This window comes from Microcaecilia unicolor, chromosome 6 (assembly GCF_901765095.1).
Source record: "Microcaecilia unicolor chromosome 6, aMicUni1.1, whole genome shotgun sequence".
Classification (NCBI taxonomy): Eukaryota; Metazoa; Chordata; class Amphibia; order Gymnophiona; family Siphonopidae; genus Microcaecilia; species Microcaecilia unicolor.
The window spans coordinates 175709909-175732736 of NC_044036.1; the positions used below are offsets into that span (position 1 = coordinate 175709909).

A 22828-nucleotide genomic window follows, 5' to 3' on the forward strand; every position below is an offset into this window, starting at 1 on the left:
ATCAAATGGGCGCCCAAGTTTTCATGAGGGCGTCCTCGCAGGATGGCCCCGCAAAGGGGCAGGGAAAACCTTATTATCGAAACAAGATGGGCGTCCACCTTTCATTTCGATAATACAGTTGGGGATGCCCAAATCTCAACATTAGGTCAACCTTAGACATGGTCGACCTAAATGTTGAGATGGTCGACCTTAGAGATGGTCGTCCCTGGTTTTCAGCCATAATGGAAACTGAGGACACCCATCTCAAAAATGACCAAATCCAAGCCCTTTGGTCGTGGGAGGAGCCAGCTTCGTAGTGCACTGGTCCCCCTCACATGCCAGAACACCAACTGGGCACCCTAGGGGCACTGCAGTGGACTTCACAAATGATCCCAGGTGCATAGCTCCCTTACCTTGGGTGCTGAGACTCCCAAAACCACTCCCCACAACTGTACACCACTACCATAGCCCTAAGGGGTGAAGGGGGGCACCTACATGTGGGTACAGTGGGTTTCGGGTGGATTTGGAGGGCTCATATTTACCACCACAAGTGTAACAGGTAGGGGGGGGGGGTGGCCTGGGTCCGCCTGCCTGAAGTGCACTGCACCCACTAAAACTGCTCCAGGGACCTGCATACTGCTGTCATGGAGCTGGGTATGACATTTGAGGCTGGCAAAAAAAAAATTAAGTTTTTTTTAGGGTGGGAGGGAGTTGGTGACCACTGGGGGAGTAAGGGGAGGTCATTTGGTCAGTTTGGACACCTTTTCACAGCTTGGTCACAAGAAAAAAATGGACCAAGTAAAGTCGGCCAAGTGCTCGTCAGGGACACTCTTCTTTTTCCATTATCGTCCGAGGACGCCCATCTCTTAATCACGCCCCAGGTCCCGCCTTCACTACGGTGCCAGCAGGCCCCATGAACTTTGGTTGTCCCCGCAACGGGAAGAAGTTGAGGAAGCCCAAAATCGGCTTTCGATTATGCCGATTTGGGCGACCCTGAGAGAACACCAACTGGCACCCTTGGGGCACTGCAGTGGACTTCATAAATTGCTCCCAGGTTCATAGCTCCCTTACCTCGTGTGCTGAGCCCCCCAATCCCCCAAAACCCACTACCCACAACTGTACACCACTACCATGGCCCTTACGGGTGAAGGGGGGCACCTAGATGTGGTACAGTGGGTTTCTGGTGGGTTTTGGAGGGCTCACATTTACCACCACAAGTGTAACAGATAGGGGAAGGATGGGCCTGGGTCCACCTGCCTGAAGTGCACTGCACCCACTAAAACTGCTCCAGGGACCTGCATACTGCTGTGATGGACCTGATTATGACATTTGAGGCCGGCATAGAGGCTGGTACGACATATTTTGAAAGATGTTTTTTGAGTGTGGGAGGGGGTTAGTGACCACTGGGGGAGTAAGGGGAGGTCATCTCCGATTCTCTCCGGTGGTCATCTAGTCAGTTTGGGCACCTTGGTCGTAAGAAAAACAGGACCAAGGGGGAGCTGTAGTTTGAAACGGGCTTAACAAAGCCGCCTCTATGCTATGGTCCGACTAACCAGCATCGGGTCCCATCAGCATTGGTATTTGCGCTTTCAGCGCCTGAACTCCCAAATTGTTCCCGCATATTTGCTGGGAAGCCAGTTTTCCAGGGTTGGAGGAGGGTAAAGCCCTGGTCTTTCCCTTCCTCTTCTCCATTTATCCACAGGGGAAGAGTGCTGCTTTCTCAGGTATGTCAGCTGGGTATCGGGAGCTCAAAAGCGCACGTCCTCTCTTGGCGCCATCTTGTCCCGATCGACAGGGATGCCGCCAGAGATATCTCCCGATGCGGTGACCTCTCGAGCGGCTGGAGGATGTCCTGCCACTACTTCGACCCCAGAATTGTTAAAAACTGGAAATACAAGAGCTATAAGCTCTGTATCTCCCTTGGATCTGGAGGCTGCATCTAAGGGGAGTCAAGGGCAACTAAAACCTGCTGTAATAACGTTGGAGACGCTGTGGGATGCCATTCAGGGTATTAACACAACCCTTACTCAGGTAACAAATTCTATTAAAATGGAACAAGGACAAGAATCTTTATCTGGAAGAATGCAAGAAAACGAAAGACAACTGAAATGCTAGGAGATGAGACAAAAAAATTACAGCACTTAACAGGAACTATGATTTAAAACAGGGAAATTCTGGCTAGGAAGCTGGAATTTCTTGATAATCACGGGAGGAGACATAATTAAGATTTCTTAATTTCCCCAAGTCAACATTGATTCCAGCAATAGATATAGTAAAAAAATATCTTGGCGAAATCTTGGGAGTTCCGACGAAAGGTTATCCACCAATTGTCAGAGCTCAATATATAACTGGAATCAGAACTCATTGGACTTAATCTTACGGAATTCCTGGAAAGTTCTTTGGAGGTGATAACTCAGCGTACAACTCTCCTAGTGACTTTTGCCTTTGAACCAGATAGGAATAATATTTTTCGTCTATATTTTAGACATATGAATGCGCAATTCTTAGGAGCCAAGATAACAAATATTTCCTGATTTGAATAAAGAAACTCAGAAAAGAAGGCGAGAATTCATGGCATTAAAACCAAGAATGCTTGCATTAGGTGGAACTTATGTATTAAAATACCCTTGTAGATGTTTGTATCCTTAATTATGTTAATTATGTATTTCTTGGTCCTGAGAAAATGAAAAAAAAATTTAGTAATTTCTAAAGAGGAGGGTAGTAATGCTAATTTTTTTCCCTGAATCTTCACACAGAATAATATGCTGGTAATATAGCTAGCTGGTATATGTGCTTTTTTTCTTTTTCCTCTCAACTTAACGAAAGATGATATGGTTCCTTAATATATTTTCCTAGTATTTTGTCCCATTATTGTGGTCAATGTAGAAGAATGATAGTCTATACATTTCTGTTAATTCTTTGGAGCAATCCTACATATTAATCCTAATATCTTAAACATGTAAACACGGATGTAAATTGTAAAATTATAAATAAATAAATAATAAAAAAGAAAAGAAAAACAGGACCAGGTAAAGTCCTCCAAATGCTCATCAAGGATGCCCTTTTTTTTCCATTATGGGTCGGAGGACACCCATGTGTTAGGCATGCCCAAGTCCGCTTTCGCTACGCCTCTGACACGTCACCGGGAACTTTGGTCGTCCCCGCGACGGAAAGCAGTTGGGTACACCAAAATTGGCTTTCGATTATACCGATTTGGGCGACCCTGTGAGAAGGATGCCCATCTTCCAATTTGTGTCAGAAGATGGACGTCCTTCTCTTTTGAAAATAAGCCTGCTTGTGAACTAAATAAGAATTTCACTTACCTCTCAACTTTATCTCTCCTCATCTTACCCTCTAGCGCCATTTCTCCTTTCTTACTAATTCCCTGGCCTCCTATTCCCTTCTGTTTCAACCTATTCCCCAGTACTACACTTTTACCTTCTGCACACACCATCCTCCTATCACTCATTTCCTAGATAACTCCTATGGCCTCCTCCTACATGATTCCACCATGCCCAGCATTTCCTTTCCCTTTCCCTTCATACACCCTTATAACCCAGCATCTCAGTGTCTCCCTTTCTGTCCTCCCCCCCCCCCCCCCACTTCTAGCCCAGCATCTCCTGTCCACCCTCTTCTCTCAGGACTTGTAGCCCAGCATCTCCTTGCCCCCTCTCTCTCCTTCACCCCTACGATCCAACATCTCCCTGTCCCTTCCCCTCCACACGTGCGGCCCCAGCATCTCCTTGTTCCCTCTCCTTTCTTTTCACCCCTATAGTCCAGCAGTTCCCTGTTCCTTCTCCCTTCCCCTTCACCCCTATTGTACAGCAAATTCCTGTCCTCTATCCTTCCCCTCCACCTTATGGTGCAGCAGCTCTCTGTCCGCTCTCTCTCCCTTTCCCCCTTTCCCAAAGTGCAGCTTCATAAGTACATAAGTAATGCCACACTGAGAAAAGACCAAGGGTCCATCGAGCACAGCATCCTGTCCACGACAGCGGCCAATTCAGGCCAAGGGCACCTGGCAAGCTTCCCAAATGTACAAACATTCTATACATGTTATTCCTGGAATTGTGGATTTTTCCCAAGTCCATTTAGTAGCGGTTTATGGACTTGTCCTTTAGGAGACCGTGTGACCCCTTTTTAAACTCTGCCAAGCTAATCGCCTTCACCACGTTCTCCGGCAAACAAATTCCAAAGTTTAATTATGCGTTGGGTGAAGAAAACTTTTCTCCGATTTGTTTTAAATTTACTACACTGTAGTTTCATCGCATGCCCCCTAGTCCTAATATTTTTGGAAAGCGTGAACAGATACTTCACCTCCACCTGTTCCACTCCACTCATTATTTTATATACCTCTATCATGTCCTCCCCTCAGCCGTCTCTTCTCCAAGCTGAAAAGCCCTAGCCTCCTTAGTCGTTCTTCATAGGGAAGTCGTCCCATCCCCGCTATCAATTTAATCGCCCTTCGCTGCACCCTTTTCCAATTTCCACTATATCTTTCTTGAGATGCGGCGACCGAATTAAACACAATACTAAAGGTGCGGTCGCACCATGGAGTGATATAACGGCATTATAACATCCTCACACCGTTTTCCATACCTTCCTAATAATACCAACATTCTATTCGTTTTCCGAGCTGCAGCAGCACACTGAGCAGAAGGTTTCAGTGTATTATCGACGACGACACCCAGATCCCTTTCTTGGTCCGTAACTCCTAACAATGGAACCTTGCATGACGTAGCTATAATTCGGTGTTCTTGTTCCCACATGCATCACCTTGCACTTGCTCACATTAAACGTCTTCTGCCATTTAGCCGCCCAGCTCTCCAGCCTCGTAAGGTTCTTCAATATTCAACAGGGCAGTGACATAGACGGGAGAGCAGCAGTAGGAAACCAAGCCTGGTCTCAATAGATTTGGCTACATGATCCTTCCTGGCATAGGCGGTCGGTGCCCAACTGTTTGGGGAGGCTAAAGGGGGTGGGGTTAGGGGCAGGGTTAGGGGTGGGGCCATGGGTGGAGCTTAAATCCATATTGTCTGATACACAGAAAATAAAAATAAGTCACAATTAATACCTTTTATTAAATGTAGATATTAGATATGTATCATATGTCAAGATAAGTGGATGCCCAAAAACATATACTAACCACAATCGCTCAACTGCAAAACACTATGCACAACTTTGTGCAAAAACACTCAGAACCTTTACTGTACCCTAATATTACAACTGGGCAGAACCTAATACACCAATATACCACCCATAAGGAAAATGCAGACCGTCAACAATATGAAACAAGAGATCATATCACAATTCTCATGTAGAGTCACAAAACACCCTAATCATGTTTAATGTGGATAAAATGCCATAAATAAGTAAATAAATATAAACTTAATGTCGAGCATCTAATTCTCAAGTCAGACATATTCCAAACACTATAATGAAAATAAATGATCTTTTCTACTTTTGTTGTCTGGTGACTTTGTTTTTTCTGATCATGCTGGCCCAGTATCTGATTCTGCTGCTATCCGTCCTCTTAACTCCGTTTCCAGGGCTTCCTTTCCATTTATTTCTTTACTTCCCGCCTTTCTTCTTCATTCTTGCCCTACATCCGTAAGAAAAAGCTGGGTCCTCCACAGACTTGACTGTCCAGTGGATCCAGCTTCTGCCTATTTTCTTCATCCATGTGCAGTTTTTCTCTCTTCCTTTTCCCTCATCTCATTCCTTCCTCACTCTTCCTCCCCTCCATCCTGTCCCAGCAATCCTCCTCTCCCCTCCCCTCAATCCACCCATGTCCAGCAACCCTCCTCTCCCCCCCTGCCCTCCCCTCCATCCACCCATGTCCAGCAACCTCCTCTCCCTCCCCTCCATCCACCATGTCCAGCAACTCTCCTCTCCCCTGCCCTCCCTCCATCCTCCATGTCCAGCAACCCTCCTCTCCCCTGCCGTCCCCTCCATCCACCTATGTCCAGCAACTCTTCTCTCCCCTGCCCTCCCCTCCATCCACCCATGTCCAGCACCCTCCTCTCCCCTCCCCTCCTCCACCCATGTCCAGCAACTCTCCTCTCCCCGCCCTCCCCTCCATCCTCCCATGTCCAGCAAACCTTCCTCTCCCCCCTGCCCATCCCTCCATCCACTCATGTTATCCATCTCCTTCCAGCCTCCCCCCAGCAGGCCCATGTCACCATCTCCCTTACTAGCCCATACCCCACTCAATGCCAGACATTTCATGCCTTCTTCCAGCCCTCCCCCCCGATTTCCCGCTCCCCCGTCGTCCATCATCTCCTGTCTGCACTCAGCTCCCCGATAGCCCTCGTTTCCCTTCCTGCCACCACCCTGCCTTTAAACATTGTATTTTTCCTCGAGTCGCGGCGCCAGCATTGAAAGCAGCAGGCTCGGCTCGGCTCCAGCTTCCCTTACATGGCTCCGCCCTCTTCTGACGTATTTCCTGTTTCCGCGAGGGCAGAACCATGCAGAGGGAAGGCTGGAGCCCCGCCCGAGCCTGCTGCTTTCATGCCGATGCCAGACTCGAGGAAAAATACAATATTTTTAAGTCAGGGCGGTGGCAGGAAGGAAACAAGGGCATCGGGGAGCTGAGGGCAGACAGGAGAAGATGGAATGACCCTGGGCGCATGGAAGCCCTGCAGCTCACAGGGTGGGGGCAGAAGGTCACGTGGGAGAAGGTCACGGTCCTGGTCGGGAGGCTTAGCCTCCCAAGCCTCTTCTACGGGTGCCTATGCTTCCTGGGTTGTATCGACAGCAAACCGTACTTAGCATGCTTTGATTTCTGGTGGCTCTGTACACCAGAAACCTGATTAAATGGAGTTTTCTGTTGGCAGTTCAAAGAAGGAAGATGGTATCAGGATTGTTGTAGCTCATCTCCTTCCGCCAGGGCCAGGTTGGGTATTCTGCTACCAATCTTTCCTCTAAGCCACTTCTGTGTTTGTGCCAACTCTGCACCATACCTTCCAGGTGCTCATGACACACTAGTGTGTTGTGACACAATGGTTGAGAACCACTGGTCTAGTGGGATGGGGCAGGAGCAGTCTCCTCCCACCCTGTCCTGGCTACAGGTTCAAACAGCCACAATGACCCCTTACCAGTAGTCTCACGGTATTACTACTAAGGGGAAGTGTTCCAAATAAGGGCTCATTGTTGCCATTTTCAACACAGAGCCAGACAGAGTAGAATGGGACTGCTCCTGCTCTGCCCCACTAGACTATCAGGGAATGTCTTGTAGGGGAGGGGTATCTCATTGAGGGGGTCTTTCTTGTGGCTCGTGGGGGGTTGGAGGGAAGGAGATCTGAGAGGTGCTCTTTATTATGGATCAGGAATTGGGGAGGGGGATCTGAGTGGGGGCAGGGCTTTAATGAGGATCAGGGAGGGGTCAGAGGACTTGTCAAATAAGCTGCTTTAAGGCAGTTCATTTGACTGACCCCTTTGTCCAGGTTCTCAACTAACTTGCATTTGGGACACAGATAGGCTTGACCAGGATAAGTTGAGAATGCATTTTGTGCAGTTGTATATACCCAGTTTACCTGTCTTGATCCTGGCTGAAAATCACCCAGTACCCAGATAAATACCAATTCTGCCCCCAAACCACCCACACAATAGCCAGTTTGGGTTTAACTTGTTAGAGAGGATATTCAGCAGCACTATCCAGGGACGTGCCACTGAATACTCACTCAGGACGAATTACCAGGTAAGATGCTCTCTATCCAATTAACTGGCATTGAATAACAATCTCCTGTTTTTTAACATGAGCTTGTGAGAACCTATGCAAACTAACTCCAGCACATTGTTGCTTTAACTCCTCCAAGTGTACTTCCTGATGAAGAGGATTTACCTGAGGTGCTTTGAGTTATACTGAAATCAATAAAGTGTTGAGTGAAATTTTTACCTGTAACTGCAAGTCAGAATCAGAATCTTCATATATACGGCGTGCCACACCTAAATTTTCCAGTGCCAACTTCTCCAAAAAGTTATAATTCAAGTAATTCCCGAACCAAGTAGTACAAGGAATATTTTCCTGCAACGGATTCTTTTACTTTTTTCGAATATTTTCAGTATTTGATTCCCCTGCAAGCACAGAAAAGTCCATAAAAAGGGTTTGCCCCATGACTCTAGTGCTAAGTCTCGTATTTGTACATACAAACATAGAAAATGAAGGCAGATAAAGACCATACAGCCTATCCAGTCCAGTGGCGTAGCCACAGGTGGACTGTGGCTACGCCACCCCAACAGTAGCACACATTTAGTGGTAGCTGATGGAGATCCCAAGCTCTACCAGCTGAAGACTTCCCCTGATGGTAACAAAAATGCTAGTCTCCACGCTACTGGCACCTGCACATGCTCCGTTTTCAGCGCATGCCTGCTGCAGACTGCCAAGGTTGAAAGAAGCGTTTTCTCACCAGCTGAGATATTTGTTTTGGTTGGGGTGGGGGAGAAACTTGGTACCCACCCAGGTTCTTGCCTAGGCCCACCCAAAATCTATTTTCTGGCTACGCCCCTGAAAATTCTCCAAGGATCCAATCTAGTAAAGTGCCTTCCAGGATCCCTGCTTCCAGATGTACCAACCAAATAAATGTGATCTGAGAAGACGTAAGGATTCTCATACTGATATTGTAATCCACCTGGAGACAAATAATTTGGCCAGTAATAGCAAGGGATGAACAAACATGTGGATAAAGGTGAGCTGGTTGATGTTGGAGGGGCATTTTTGATAGGACGTCTAAGTCCGACTTTGGACGTTTTGCAAAAAACATTCAAAATCTGAATAGCAAAGAAGATCATTTCAAAAAAGAAAAAGGTCTATCTTTTTGTTGTTGTTGTTAAATACTGTTTGAACAGGTTTTGTGATTTGGACTTTTTTGTTTTTTTTTGGTCCATTTTCAAATAAAAAAACGTCCAAGTGCAAAACACACAAAATCAAGCCAATGGGATTAGGAGGAGCCAGCATTTTTAGTTAGACTGGTCCCCCTGACATCCAGGAAAGCAATAGGGCACCCCTAGGGGGCAACTCACCACTGCTTCCTTATCTTGCCTGCTGAGCCCCCCAAAACCCATTACCCAACTGTACACCACTACCATAACCCTTAAGGGTGAAGGGGGCACCTATATGTGTGTACAGTGGTTTTTGGTGAATTTTGGAGGGCTCACAGTTTTCCTCAGAAGTGTAATAGGTAGGGGGACATATGGGCCTGGTCCACCTGTCTGCAGTGCACTGCACCCCCGCTAGACTACTCAGGGACTTGCATGCTATTCTAATAGACCGAGTATAACATCTGAGGCTGGCAATAAGTTTTTAATCACATTTTTCTGTGGGTGGGAGGGTTAGTGATACCTGGGGGAGTAAGGGGAGGTCACCTGATTCCTTTCTAGTGGTCATCTGGTCATTTAAGGCATCTTTTTTGTGCCTGTTTGTTATAAAACAGGGTCTAACTTAGTTTTAGTCTTGGACAGTTTTGTTTGTTCCATTATGGCTGAAAACCATCCAAGGTTAGGAACGACCACATCCTGCCCTTAACATGCCCTGGCATGCCCCCTTGTGATTTGAATGCACTTCTGACGGACTTAAGAGAAAACATCTAAAATTGGTTTTGAAAATACAAATGCAGATTGCATGTTTTTCTCTTTAAAAATGAGCTCTGTTGTGTATCTGGATTTTTTTTATTGCATTTACATTTTAACTTCAAGAACAAATCTTGAAATGAAAAGGATGACTGTCATAATACATTCTAACAGAAATTGTTGTATATCAACTTATTTCCAGCAAATGATCCTTTACTCATCTATAGTCCACTATATTGGGAGGCAGTACACAATACTTAAGGATATAGAAATTAATATCTCTACCATACAAATTTACAGGGCCTGAGAAGAGAGCCCAGTATACTAATACTTATACGGAGTAGAAATGATTACAGTCCTTGGTTGTGGCATTGGTGGGAGTCATCTATCCTAGTTTCCAAGAAAGGGTTTAACTGTTTTGAATCAAAAAATACATATTTAATAGAATTTAACTTTAGACACATTTGCAAGAAAATTTAACCAAATAAAGCACCCAATTGCAAAGCTTTAGGGCATAGTTTTAGAAACTCTTGTCTTTTCTTTTGAGTTGTCTTAGAGACATCGGGAAACATTCTTATTTACAATTCAGGAAAACTTGTTCTTATGAAGAAAATATTGTTTCAGAATCCAGTATCTATCAGGTTGTAATATAAGTTACTTTAGTGTTGCTGGTTGTCAATCCCACATGGTCGTCTTCAATTATTTGAGTTAAATTCAAATCTAAAGTCTCCGTTGGGACACCAACTCCTATTCCATGTTCTACATCTTTCTATACAAAAGGTAACAAATAGTACATTTTTGCTATAGGAGGATGTGAGTGTTCAGAATTTTCAATTCCGTTAGGAATTTTTTAAAGGTAATAAGAGGTGAGATTGAAACCTGCTTAGGAAAATTTATTAACCTAAGCGTGTTAGATCGTTGATTATTTTCCAAATTTCAATCCTATTTGTAGGTATAATTCTCTTTTATCAAATTAACTTGAATTTGTTGACAGTTCTGAATTATTTAGAGTTATTTTCAATTGGAAATTGGGTCTGTAATCTTGATACGTTGGCCCTGGCGTTGAAGTTCTCTGCCCTTGGTATAGAGGATCTCTTGTCTAAAGTTGTTCTAAAAAAACTTTTGAGGGCCATGATGTTGGTGCAGGATGCGTGGGAGGGAGGTGAAAAAGTCATCGTCTAATGTTCTTCTAATTTCTTTTACAACTCCTTTCTCTATCTGCCCTTATTAGAGATGTGTGCTGTTCATGACGTATTCGGTTCTCACTGCTGTTTCATTCCTATTATTTATATTGTTTATTCTTCTATAGATCTGATCCTATTTTTGGATGGTTTACATGATTTGGATCTTGATTGTTGTTTAGTGAACCTATTCTGCTGGCATTTCATCCTTGAGACTGCACAAGGATATATCAGGCCTCTTTTGTCATCTTCAATGTCATGTTTAAATGTATCCATTTTACCTCTCTTAACCTCTTGTCTGAATGCCTTACTACATGCATTAACTTCTTGAATAACCACATCAAAATTGCTATCATCAGTTTGCAGTTTATCAAGTTCTGATTTCAAATGGATCTTAGCTAAATCAGCTTTTCTTTTGGCTGTTTCTATTAGTGGCATAAGATCTAAAGAAAATTTATTTAATATTTTGCACCATTTATCCAAAAATGACTGATCATCTTGGAACATGGTTGGACCTTTCATGATCCTAAGATCATGAGGAATTCTTTGATATCTGCGAAATTCCAAGAGAAAAACATAGTGCAAGTCATTCTTGATGATCTTTTTGATTTTGAATGAGAGTGGGCTATCTGTCCAAAAGGGATGATGGGGCATCATCATCTTCCACAATGGGTTCTTGATTCTGTATAAGCCCATGTAGGTGGTCTCCATGGAAACTAAAAATGCCATCCCAAGGGTGTCCCAAAATAGACACAACAGCAAGCAGGAGGAAAACAGTACTTCCACACAGAGGCAGGGGCAGAGGCTACCAACAATGTTAGAAGACATTCCCATTTTCAACCTGTGTCAATACAGCTTGACTAAAATTGAAGAAACAGTATTACAAAGATGCCTGTCTTTCGTCCCCAGCTCTTCATATGATCCTTTCCGGACAAGGAGTGATCTATTTAAATTTCAATGGAAACTACAGATTAAACAGTTCTCTACATCTACAACTGCTTTACTGGATACCTCTATGGTTAAAAATAACTCAAAATGGAATCCCCCAGGTCTATCTGACCCACTAATCACAGCCTTCAATGAGGTTGTGCTTAGAGATATTAAGAACTGGAAAATAGTAACAAGAAGCATCCATTTTACAATCTGATTAAAGAACATCATCAAGCCCTGTGGTCCTTATCCTCTAACACCAATATTGTCATTAAACCAGCCGATAAGGGCGGTGGGATCAGCATTTTGGATTGAACTGCTTACATTTATGAAGTTATGAGACAAGTCACAGACAGATCATTCTACATGCCTCTAAATGAAAGCCCTACAGAAAACTTGAAGGCTGAGATTTCAGAGGTGATTGAGGTGCGAGCAAGATGTAATACATTAACGTCAAAAGAGAAACAATACCTAACTGTTGAACATCCCACTATACCACCGATGTACATGCTTCCGAAAATCCACACGTCTACCACAAACTCACTGGGAAGACTGATAATATCAGGCAATGGATCTGTCTTGGAGCCTTTATCAAATTTTACAGATTACTTTCTGACCGAATATAACTTTGATAAGTTCCTATGTCCGTGACTCTTCTCACACATGATTTATCTTCTAGAAGAATTCAATGGAGACCTTACTGCTTGTGACCTTAGATATTGAGTCACTATACACAAAAATTCCACAGCTAGAGGCACTCATTGTAATTTAAGAAACTTTATACCACCAACAATCAGTTTGACATTCCCAATAGGCTGATCCTTGCATTAGCAATGATTGCGTTGACAAAAAACTATTTTTATTTCACAGTCAGTTTTATCATCAGATAAGGAAACAGCTATGGGGCCTTCATGGCCCCCATTATAGCCATAAATTGCCAAATTTGAGAAGATGCATCCATTTCAAGACAAAATCCATATGCATAAAAGATACATAGATATATATTTATTCTATGGAAAGGTAGCAGTGAACATTAGACACATTTTTTGTTTGTCTCAACAATCACAATCCACATCTGAAGTTTAAAATACAATTTGATGCCTATGAAATCCCCTTCTTGGATATCCTGATCAAGAAAGATCGATACAGGTTCATCACTAAACTTTATAGGAAACTGACTGACAAGAATAATTACTTGGTTTCTTGAGTTATCACAATAGACAACTGAAGGTGAACCTACATACTGCCAGTTCTTAAGATTATGCAGATTATGCACATAATCTGGAAATTTCTGGCCAACAATCTAAAATTTTTTGCAAGGAGATTTGAACACAGGGATAGGATATCCAAGCAGTGCATTGGAAACAGCTTCTCGAAAGCCAGCAGGCAATCAAGAAATACCTATTTAGAAAAGGAGAGAAAGAAAAGACTTCACCAGTTTCAGTCTGTACATTGCACTTTTTATCCATGGGATACAGCATTTAAAAAAATCATTAAAAGGCACTGGCACATACTACAATTACATCCTTGTTTTAGAGATATAACACCTGTCATCACTTTTAAGCAATCCTAATCTTAGGAATTCACTCATTCCTCCCTGCTGGAGGAAGACCCCCCCCCCCCCCCCCCCCCCCCCCCCCCCCCACGTAGATCATACAGGTCATGCCCCTTGCAATTCATGTTCTGTTTGTAAACACTTCCTTACATTAAGCACATTTACCCATCTGTCCAGTGTCAAACATTACCAACAAAATTTTTCTAGCAAATGCAGTTCTAGCTATGTCATTTGTCATAGTTTGCCCATGCAGTCTACTTCCTTCCTTCCTTCCTTATTCGATCAATTGAGTACGGCTCTTGGTCACTCTATGGATCAGTGTTTGCCATGGCTTCCGATCTCTCACAGCTTCATTCAGTTCTGCTATGTTCATTCCTGTATCTTTCTTGATAGTATCTATCTAGCGAATCTTGGGCAGCCTCTTTTTCTTTTGCCAGGACCCATTCCAAGCATGATGTCTTTTTCAGGGACTTGCTTGCTTGATGTGCCCAAAATAGGAAGGCTACTATACATAGGGTAAAACCAAGAGAATGCTGAGCACTAGAACTATAGAATGTCATAGTTGCATAAATAGGCAAATATCACTTGCTGGAGCCTCAACACACTACAGGTGATGCCCATTATTTGTCAATCGTATGCTTAAGAGAAACTGGCAAAGAGGTGACTTTGATACTGCATTGCTGAGGCTTTGAATTCAAGATGGGTCAAGATTGTCAAAGCATTTGTTTATTGTTGGAGAATAGGGTGTTTTTTGAAGCATTGGACTTCTGGATTTTTTTTTTTTATGGTTGCCGTCTTGGAATACCATTGGTTGTTCTTCTACCCATTTCTGTTTACCTTTGACTGTTGTGGAGGTCATAGAAGCCAGCACTGTGGGTGCTGGTGTGTGCTTGAGTACCCCCAATATTGAGCAAACTCCTTTGACCGAGTACAGGGAAGGGTAATTTCAATTGGGTTTAGCACCCCCAATCATTTTGAAAAGTTGGATCCTATGGTGGAAGTACTGTTTTCCTCCTGCTTGCTGTTATATTTAGTAATGAAACATCAGTAGCCAGTAACATATTAAACTACAAACAAACCTTTTCAAAAGATGGGAAGGTGCTAAGAACTAGAGTACATGAATTTAGGTTGCAGGAGGGCCAATCCAGAATAATGTCAGGAAGTACTATTTCATGAAGAGAGTGATAGATACCTGCAATGCCCATCCATGGGAGGTGGTGGAGATGAAAATAGTAACAGAATTTAAAAATGTGTGGGATAAACACAAGGAATCCTGTATGGAAAGAATGGAACCAAACAAACTTAGCAGTGCTTAGATGGCAACTCCAGTAATTGGGAAGCAAGGCCAGTGCTGGGCAGACTTCTATGGTCTCTGCCCTGATCTTAGCTGGACAAATTTGGATGCGCTAGAATGGAGCTTCGATGACAGCTTCAGTAGTTGGAGAACAAGCCCAGTGCTGGGCAGACTTCTATGGTCTTTGCCCTGAAAATGGCAAGGATAAATCAAGATCAAGTATGAATATGTAGTATCGCATCATAGCTTTGCTATGAATTTATCTTGTCAGGAAAACTGGATGAACCATACAGATCTTTATCTGCCATCATCTATTATGTTACTTCAGTTGTAGGAATTATAGTGCCTGTTGAAAGAAAAGAGAAAAAGACCTACCAAAATCCCTACCTTTTCCTCAGCTGTCATCTAGGTCAAAAAAGTCAGCAAGCTTCTTTATGTAAGATTTACCACTCTTGTTTTGATTTCCTGTTCAGCTTGCTTGTCTGCTCACCTGATATTGGGGTATGCAGCAAACTTAAAAAATGTGTATATATCTGAAGTGTGAAATCTAGCCTGTCTCCTTTGTAGACTTACCTCAAAGATTTAACAAGATACTACTATTCAAAGACCCCTGAAATATAATTTATTGTTCTGTTTGTTTGATTGTACTAAGAGACAGTCTTTGCTTCGCGCGCATTGAGAGAAAACCTAGGAGTGTGTATAGGGATAAGTCCCGTCGCTGCACATTGAATTTATCAGACACCACATCACACTTGACCTCTGACGCAGGCGCTGTGCACCGAAACATGGCCCGTGTCAGGTTATTTACTGTTTTTCAAGTTAAACCATTCAAGAAATTGTGTCCCATGGTGCTTCTTTATGTTTCTTGGACTCTATTGTGTACTTTGGACCCGTTCTGTGTTGTTTTGTTCTGTTTAACGGATAACCAGAATTTGATCTAATTGCTTCCTTGATTTTCCTTTCTCACAAATAGTAAACATTTATTTCCAATTCAATTCAGCTAACTAGTGAGTAGGAACTAATATCTCTGGCAGCGTGATCTCTAGCAGTAGTATTGTTAGACTGCTGCTAGGGGTCACTGGCTTCATTTTGAACCCAGTGCTACCAAAATGCAGGCGAGACTAGAGATCATTCCTGTACCTGACTCTCCTAAATTCCAGGTATTACTGAAGTTAGGCCCTGGAAGGGGGCCTATAGAAGAGTGGGGTGTGATTCGTGTGATTGGGAGGTCTTCAGGGTGGACAGGGCAACCAGAGGTGTGGTGTTATGAGAGGGGACTCATCAGTTTGACCAGCCCCTTTAAGAAGTAGCCGGGATCATCGGGCCAAGGCCTTGAGGCTCAATGTTCCCTGGATGGAACGCCTTTTAACATGTGTTAAGGAGCAAATAGCATGTGTTAGAGCTGTAAATTACCCTCCTATATGGTTGCTTTTTCATCCATTCAATTCACTGTGTTTATTGCATCTTTGGGGTTAATCTTTATCTCTGGTATTTTTTTTTATTAGTATCATTTTACAATTGCACCTTTGTTCTGTATCTGTTACATTTGATATTACCCCTCCTCACCCTCAAAAACTATAAAAACTGTAGAATCTCACTCATTTGCAAGGGGCTTTAGATAGAACACAGTATAAATACAGCACTTTGAAAAACCTGACTTCCAGTCAACACCCTGTGCATGGAAAGAAATCAAACCAAAGTGCAGAAAGCCAACCACAATGTTCAGGGTGACCAAAGTTTATTCTGCCAATCAAATATGCTGATAGAATAACCCAACACGGGCCATATTTCGACAAACACAGTTTTTGTCTAGGGATTCTTTCAAATCAGTAAGTTATGTATTATCATGTTCAAATTGTCATAACAGCATTTCTATTGAGACGCAGCATGGCAAAGTGCTTCGCAATTACCAACCACTGCAGTGGTTTCCACTCTGTGTCTCAATAGAAATGCTGTTATGATGATTTGAACATGATAATACATAACTTACTGATTTGAAAGAATCCCCTGATGAAGACTGTGCTTGTTGAAACACGGCCCGTGTTGGGTTATTCTATCAGCATATTTGATTGACAGAATAAACTTTGGTCACCCTGAACATTGTAGTTGGCTTTCTCCACTTCCTTGGTTTGATACGTGTGACTGTGTGGATTTCATCAGTGCCTTCTGGTGTTTTGTCATGGGAAGAAATGAGCAGGATAGAGGAGTAAATCATTAACACTATACTGTCATGGTATCTCCTTTGAAGGCATCCAGCCAGCAATATTCTGCTCCTTTACCTTGGAAGGTGCAAATATGTTGTCTACTTCAATAAAATTCCACTGTAAAATGGAAACTATGGTAAGGAGATAGCATGTCAGTCTTGATGAATAGATCCCCTCTTCATTAGATTAATGTAATTTTACTGTTAGTACATGTAGTTAAGGGAGCTTTGGCCTTCTTGTGTTGTGACAAATAATCAAGAACCGAGCATGTTGTCTTAATCATGCATGTATAATTTCTAACAACGTGATCTCAACTAAAAAGAAACTTACCTTCATTGGGATCACCATCAGTCAGCAGGATAATCAAAGAAGCACTTCTTTCAGGTACCTCATGTTCTTTATAAGCTTTATTCAGCATCTCGACTGCCAGTAATAAAGGGTCATTTATGTTTGTCGCTGCAAGACAAAAAAGCTCCATTTGTGATCTCAAAACAAATTAGATAAGAAAAATAATTCAATTGTAGACGAGTGGCATAACAACCAAATCAGGATTTAGTAATGCCAAGATTTTTGTTCCAGTGCTTGTTACTAAAGAGGGATACTATCATTACAAATTCCAAACCATCTTTGATAGGTTTCTATTTATTTTATTCCCAGCATTTATATCTCGCTTGCATCTATATGGAATCAAAGCGGGTTAGAATATCAGATAATTAATCATATATTCCAAGTTGACTGCTCAATGCCCTTCTGTTATTTTCTGCTCATTGCAATGAAAGAATATGGAAAATGCTGCATATGCAGTCATTTGCAAACGTTTAGGCACCCCTGAGCAATGAATATCTGAGTGAATAAAATATAAACACAGCATTAAGGGGGAAAAAAGAGGACATTGCACACAACTTCAAGCAATGCCTGTTCTATTTCTAGTGCAATTTTGATTACTACTGATAGATGTCTTCCATACAAAGACAAGACTAGTGAAATTGTTCAGTGTACTTTGGAACAGCAACTAGAACCCGTTCATGTTTCTACTTATTTTATGTAATTTGGCAGCAATAGCTTTAAAGAACATTTTAAATTTTTGTTCTGACCTGGTTTTACAGCCTGCCTCACTGACACCGCACTAACACCAATTACTGTGGATTCTATTGGATTTGTATTAGGTAAATGAGACTTTTATTAGAGGTTCATTATCATCTAAAATACACAATGATTAGGATATATACACAATGATTAAGCTAAATAACTGAAAAGAAACAATATCTATCTATAGTTAAAAAGAAACAATCATTACATCACTGGTCACTACATCCAAGCAAAACTAGGAGTTTCTAGACCAGGAAAAGCAATAATACATCATAACAAACCATCATTATATACAACATCACTGGTCCTTAATCTCTTCTACATCCAGGTTCTTATCATCAGCTGGGGGGGCCCTGTTCACAGCGAAAGCCAGGAGTCCTTTGACCAGGAAATTTAATTCTCTGCGCAGTACGTACGTTACTCACAGATGAGCTCCTAATTTCACTGGCTAAGATTCCCCTTTTTATTAGGCTTAGAACTCATGTTCAAAGCTAAGGAAAATTACAGAATGCTTGAGAATTACAAAAAATATGCTTGAATGTGGGAATGTGGTCACATGTTTCTCTGTCCAGGTGGCCAGCCTGAGCTCAAAACATGCTCCACCTCCCTCTTCACATACCAAATTAATTAGAGCTGTGTCTTAGCTTCTTCTTCCACATTACAAATCATTTTCACACAAACAGAATTACTTCTAATCAAAAATGCAGACTCCAAGTGCACTGTTGGTCAAGGCAAAGTTGAAAAACAATCCTTACAATCTTCTATTACAAATATGGCGGAGAACAATATTTGCAAAAACAAGTGGGGTTCACAGTATCCACAAAAGTTCAACACCACGAAAGAAAGTGGAAAAAACCAACTTCAAGAGATCAAACAAAGATCCGGGATAAGATGCTCCAAAACAAAAACTTTATTCTGACCCTACACGGGCCGTGTTTCGGCTTTTACAAAAGCCTTCCTCAGGGGTCGATCAGTGAGTGCACATTGGTGTACTGATTGACAGTGGAGCACATAAATTGGTATCTCACGCAAACTAATTTATGCCCGTGTAGGGTCAGAATAAAGTTTTGTTTTGGAGCATCTTATCCCGGATCTTTGTTTGATCTCTTGAAGTTGGTTTTTTCCACTTTCTTTTGTGGTGGAGAACAATATTTACAAGATAGAGGTACCACAATAGTGACCATTATAGTCACCAGTGTTGCCATTCTTGGGCTAAATTCTATATAAGGTACCAACAAAATCAGTACTGAAAAAAGCACTATTCTATAAGCCGTGTTTAAAGTTAGGTGCGGTTTATAGAATAGCGCTTACACCCAGGAATCATGCCTAACTTTAGTTGTGGCCATTTGCACCAACTGAAATATGCTGCAAATGTAATTAAGTGTCTATCTCCGTTATTCTATAACAATGTACATTAATTTTAGGAATGCCCCCATTAAGCCCAATAACCCTCCCATTTCTGTGCCCCCTTTTTCAGGTCATGCGTAAGCTTTAGGTATGGATTCCACGCCTAAATTTACATGTGTAAATTCTATTTAAATCAAATTAGTGCCCATAATTGTTTGTTAAAATACCAATTAGTGATGCGAATTAGCTCATTATTCAATTAAGTTGTGCACACAAATTGGACACATGCACAAATGTACGTGCACAATTTTTGGCAACTTGTATAGAATTAGGGGGTTTACATCAGAAAGAAACTAGTTTCTTAATATAAATATCACAAAATACCAAGACTAATATGAAAATATCACCTAATGTACTGTAATTATGGTTTCCTTTATATCTTTTTTTGTTTTTTCCCAATGGTGTTTATGTTTACTGACCCTTACAAATTAATTTGTGAATATGGGAGCCCTCAGTTTCATAACTGTGGCAGCATAGCTCTTGGTATGGAGGAGCAAACATACCCCCCTGTTTACAAAGCCACGCTAATGCCAACACAGCCCATTTACTTTGAATGGGCTGTGTCAGCATTGCCGTGTGGCAGCCGCTAGCATGGCTTTGTAAACAGGGGGGGGTTAATGAATACAGCCTCAATATCAGGCAATAATTAATGCTCCAACCGTATTATCCTCAAAAGTGTTGTATGTGTATAAATGTGTTAAACACAAAAATTCTTGTCAAGTGCCAATTAAAATTTTTTTTTAGTCTCAAATAATATTATAAAAGGGTATACGGTCTCCAAACCATGTATGTGAAAAAAAGAAGAGTGTAAACCAATGCACATTAGTACCATGTTCATTATGCCAGTAAACACTGAAAAGATTTCTCAATCAAAGCCACCCAATAAATATAAGTAGGTTCTTTTTTTTTTTATTTAAACAACATACAAGTTGTAATAACATACTTGTGAAACACAGAGATTATAATACAAAAAAATAAAGATCTTTGAACCCATCAGGCTCATCACTTAATAATAAAGAATTCATATCTCTTCCTCAGACCACTAGCACTTAGCAAGGAGAAGGTGGTGAAAATTATATAGGAGAAACTACAAATAAGAAACATTATCTATTGGTTAGTGCATTACTTCTGATGTTTCCTCGTCTAATTCTTTTAATTATCTCTATTCAAGATTTTCCTATCAACAAAAATCTGTAGCTGTTCTGGATCATAAAAAATATACTTGTTATTCAAATATTTGACAATACCTTTACAGGGATAAGCAAGTAGAAATGAAGCCCCCATCTCTCTCACTTTCTCCCTCAGTAACAGAAATTTTCTCCGTCTTTCCTGAGTTATTCTAGTAACGTCAGGATAGATCCATACTCTTTGATCATAAAATGGTTTCTGAAGATTCTTAAAGTATAATCTCATCAATGAGCTTAAGTCTTGCTCAAATATTAAGGAAACAATTAGTGTTCCGCGAGTCGCCACTTCAGTTATTGATTATTCCAATATACCCTCCTGTCCGAGTACATTTTTCTTTGAAGGCATTTTTAAATAGTAAATTTTATTACAGGGAGGGATGGCTTGAGATGGCAGATTCAGATTCTCAGTTAAGTATTTTTTTAAATAAGTCATTTGAAGATATCCCAGATATTATAGGAAAGTTTGTTACCCTAAGAGTTAATCTTCGATTACAATTTTCTAACTGTTTCCATTTTTCTATGCACCATCAGTTTATCTTTTCTCAATGAATCTGCCATAATCTTTATAGTCTTTATTTCCTCATAATTCCTGAGATATTTTTTCCATTGTTTCTGAATGTACCTTATCCAGGGATTCTGTTAGCAATAGTCATTTTAGTCCCCAATTGAAGTAGTTTCTCGAACGGATTTGGAAACAACTATTTTACTATCCTGAAGAGCTTTCCAAATTAAAGACAGCGTTATTTCCGTAGGAGCTGCTTCTTCCACGCTTTCTTCCGTTTACAAATTCGGGAGAGGCACTGCCTGGCTGAGTGGTTCCGTCAACGCCTACCGTTGCTTCAAACACTCCTTGCTCTGTCCTTTGTGTAGCCGGGCATGGAGGTGGAATAATCCCCCGGGGTCGAAAGAGAGATGTCTAAACCCAGAGGCGCCAGCGCTCTTACGCGGCATCTACAGCAGGGTCTCGATCACAGGCTTCGCGAGGTTGATCAATACGAAGCGCTCCACAACGTTTGCTGCATCGGGGATGAAGTCCTCTGACCGCTGGCAGCTGGCCCTTGGTTGTCCCCTTTCTTTGTTGTGTGGCATCATGAGAAACCGTAAGTTTAAGAAACAAGATTCAGAGGCAAGGGGAGCGTTTTGTATGGCTGTTAGATCGCCATCTTGCCACCGGAAGTCTCTGCTCACCAGATAAGCAGGTTCTTTTTGGACTGGAGCTCTTTACGTTAGGGCAATTGAAGAAAAATGGTTGACTAATTAACCTTACCAACAATACAAAAAGATGTGGCAGCTATATTGATAAGTCCCTGTTATTATGGGACAATTTTTTCAGGTGCTTACAAAGCAATTTGATCCAAGCAATAGTATCACAAGACTATCACTAGGGGTCACTGGCACCATTTGAATCCAACGCCAGAAGGGATAGAAGCAACTGGAAATGCTCCTGCCCTGACCCCACTAGACCCCCAGGATTTGCTAGGTGAACCCAAGGGGGTGGGGGGGCTACAGGGAGAGTGTAGTGAGGAAGGGGGGGCATTCACAGGGAGAATTGTCATGGCAGGGCATCTGGAGGGAAGGATCTAAGTTGTGGGGGCCCTCTGGAGAGGCTATGTAGGAAAGGAGGGTGGGAATACTTCAGTCCAGCCCCGTAAGAATATGTGCCTGATGGTCTGGTGACAGCAAAATAATGCTACTTGTGATGACTGATGCAACCAGCCTTGTTCTTGTCACGAAATGCCTAGCCACCCACCCTGGCATTACCCCACGGCCACTTAGAGGGTCTATCCCCCAGCACAGCTCAGGTTTGTCTGCCACCAGCCGCTTGTGTTCTACACTAGAACCCCTCCTCCCACCAACTGGGTCACAAATGCCTCTGGGCGAGTCTTCCCAATCTTAAATTATCCACAGTGATTTCTAGGTTACTGGAGCTAAACTTCCAGTGGCTCCACAGTTCCTAGAAAGCACTCACAGACCCAACACACAAACCACCAGGATTCTTTATCAGGCCAGGACAGGCAGGGCGAACAAACAAATGTGTTTATTCTCAAAATTGAACAGTGGACAGAAAATGTGCAATCAGTAAGCAATAACAGGTAACTGACAAACTGGATCAATTAGAAAACTAACCTAAACATTTGTTTACCTTTCTAAAAAGTACCTGACAAGATTCGGACATATGGGCCCTTTTACTAAGCCACGTAAGCATCTGCCACGTGCCCAACGCAGCACAAAATGGAGTTACACCCGGCTACCATGTGGTTCTTGTGCTAATTTCATTTTTGGTGCACGTCCCGATACGCGCATCTGAAAAATATTTTTGGACACGCATATTGGATGCGCACCAAGTGGCATTTGACGTGCGTAGGTCATTGCCGCCCGGTACCGGTGTGAGACTTTACGCTAGATCAATAGATGTGGGTAAGTTCTCAGACCCAAAA

The 22828-nt window shown here is 42.1% G+C and overlaps 1 protein-coding gene across 1 annotated transcript in view; it reads right to left on the reverse strand.

Annotated features, from left to right (window-relative positions):
- Positions 1-22828, reverse strand: part of LOC115472989 (inter-alpha-trypsin inhibitor heavy chain H3-like) — a 179587-nt gene that overhangs the window by 77541 nt on the left and 79218 nt on the right. Inside the window, 2 exon segments of the mRNA XM_030207558.1 lie at positions 7874-8052; positions 17038-17163. Of these exon segments, the coding sequence (XP_030063418.1) occupies positions 7874-8052; positions 17038-17163 (305 nt within the window).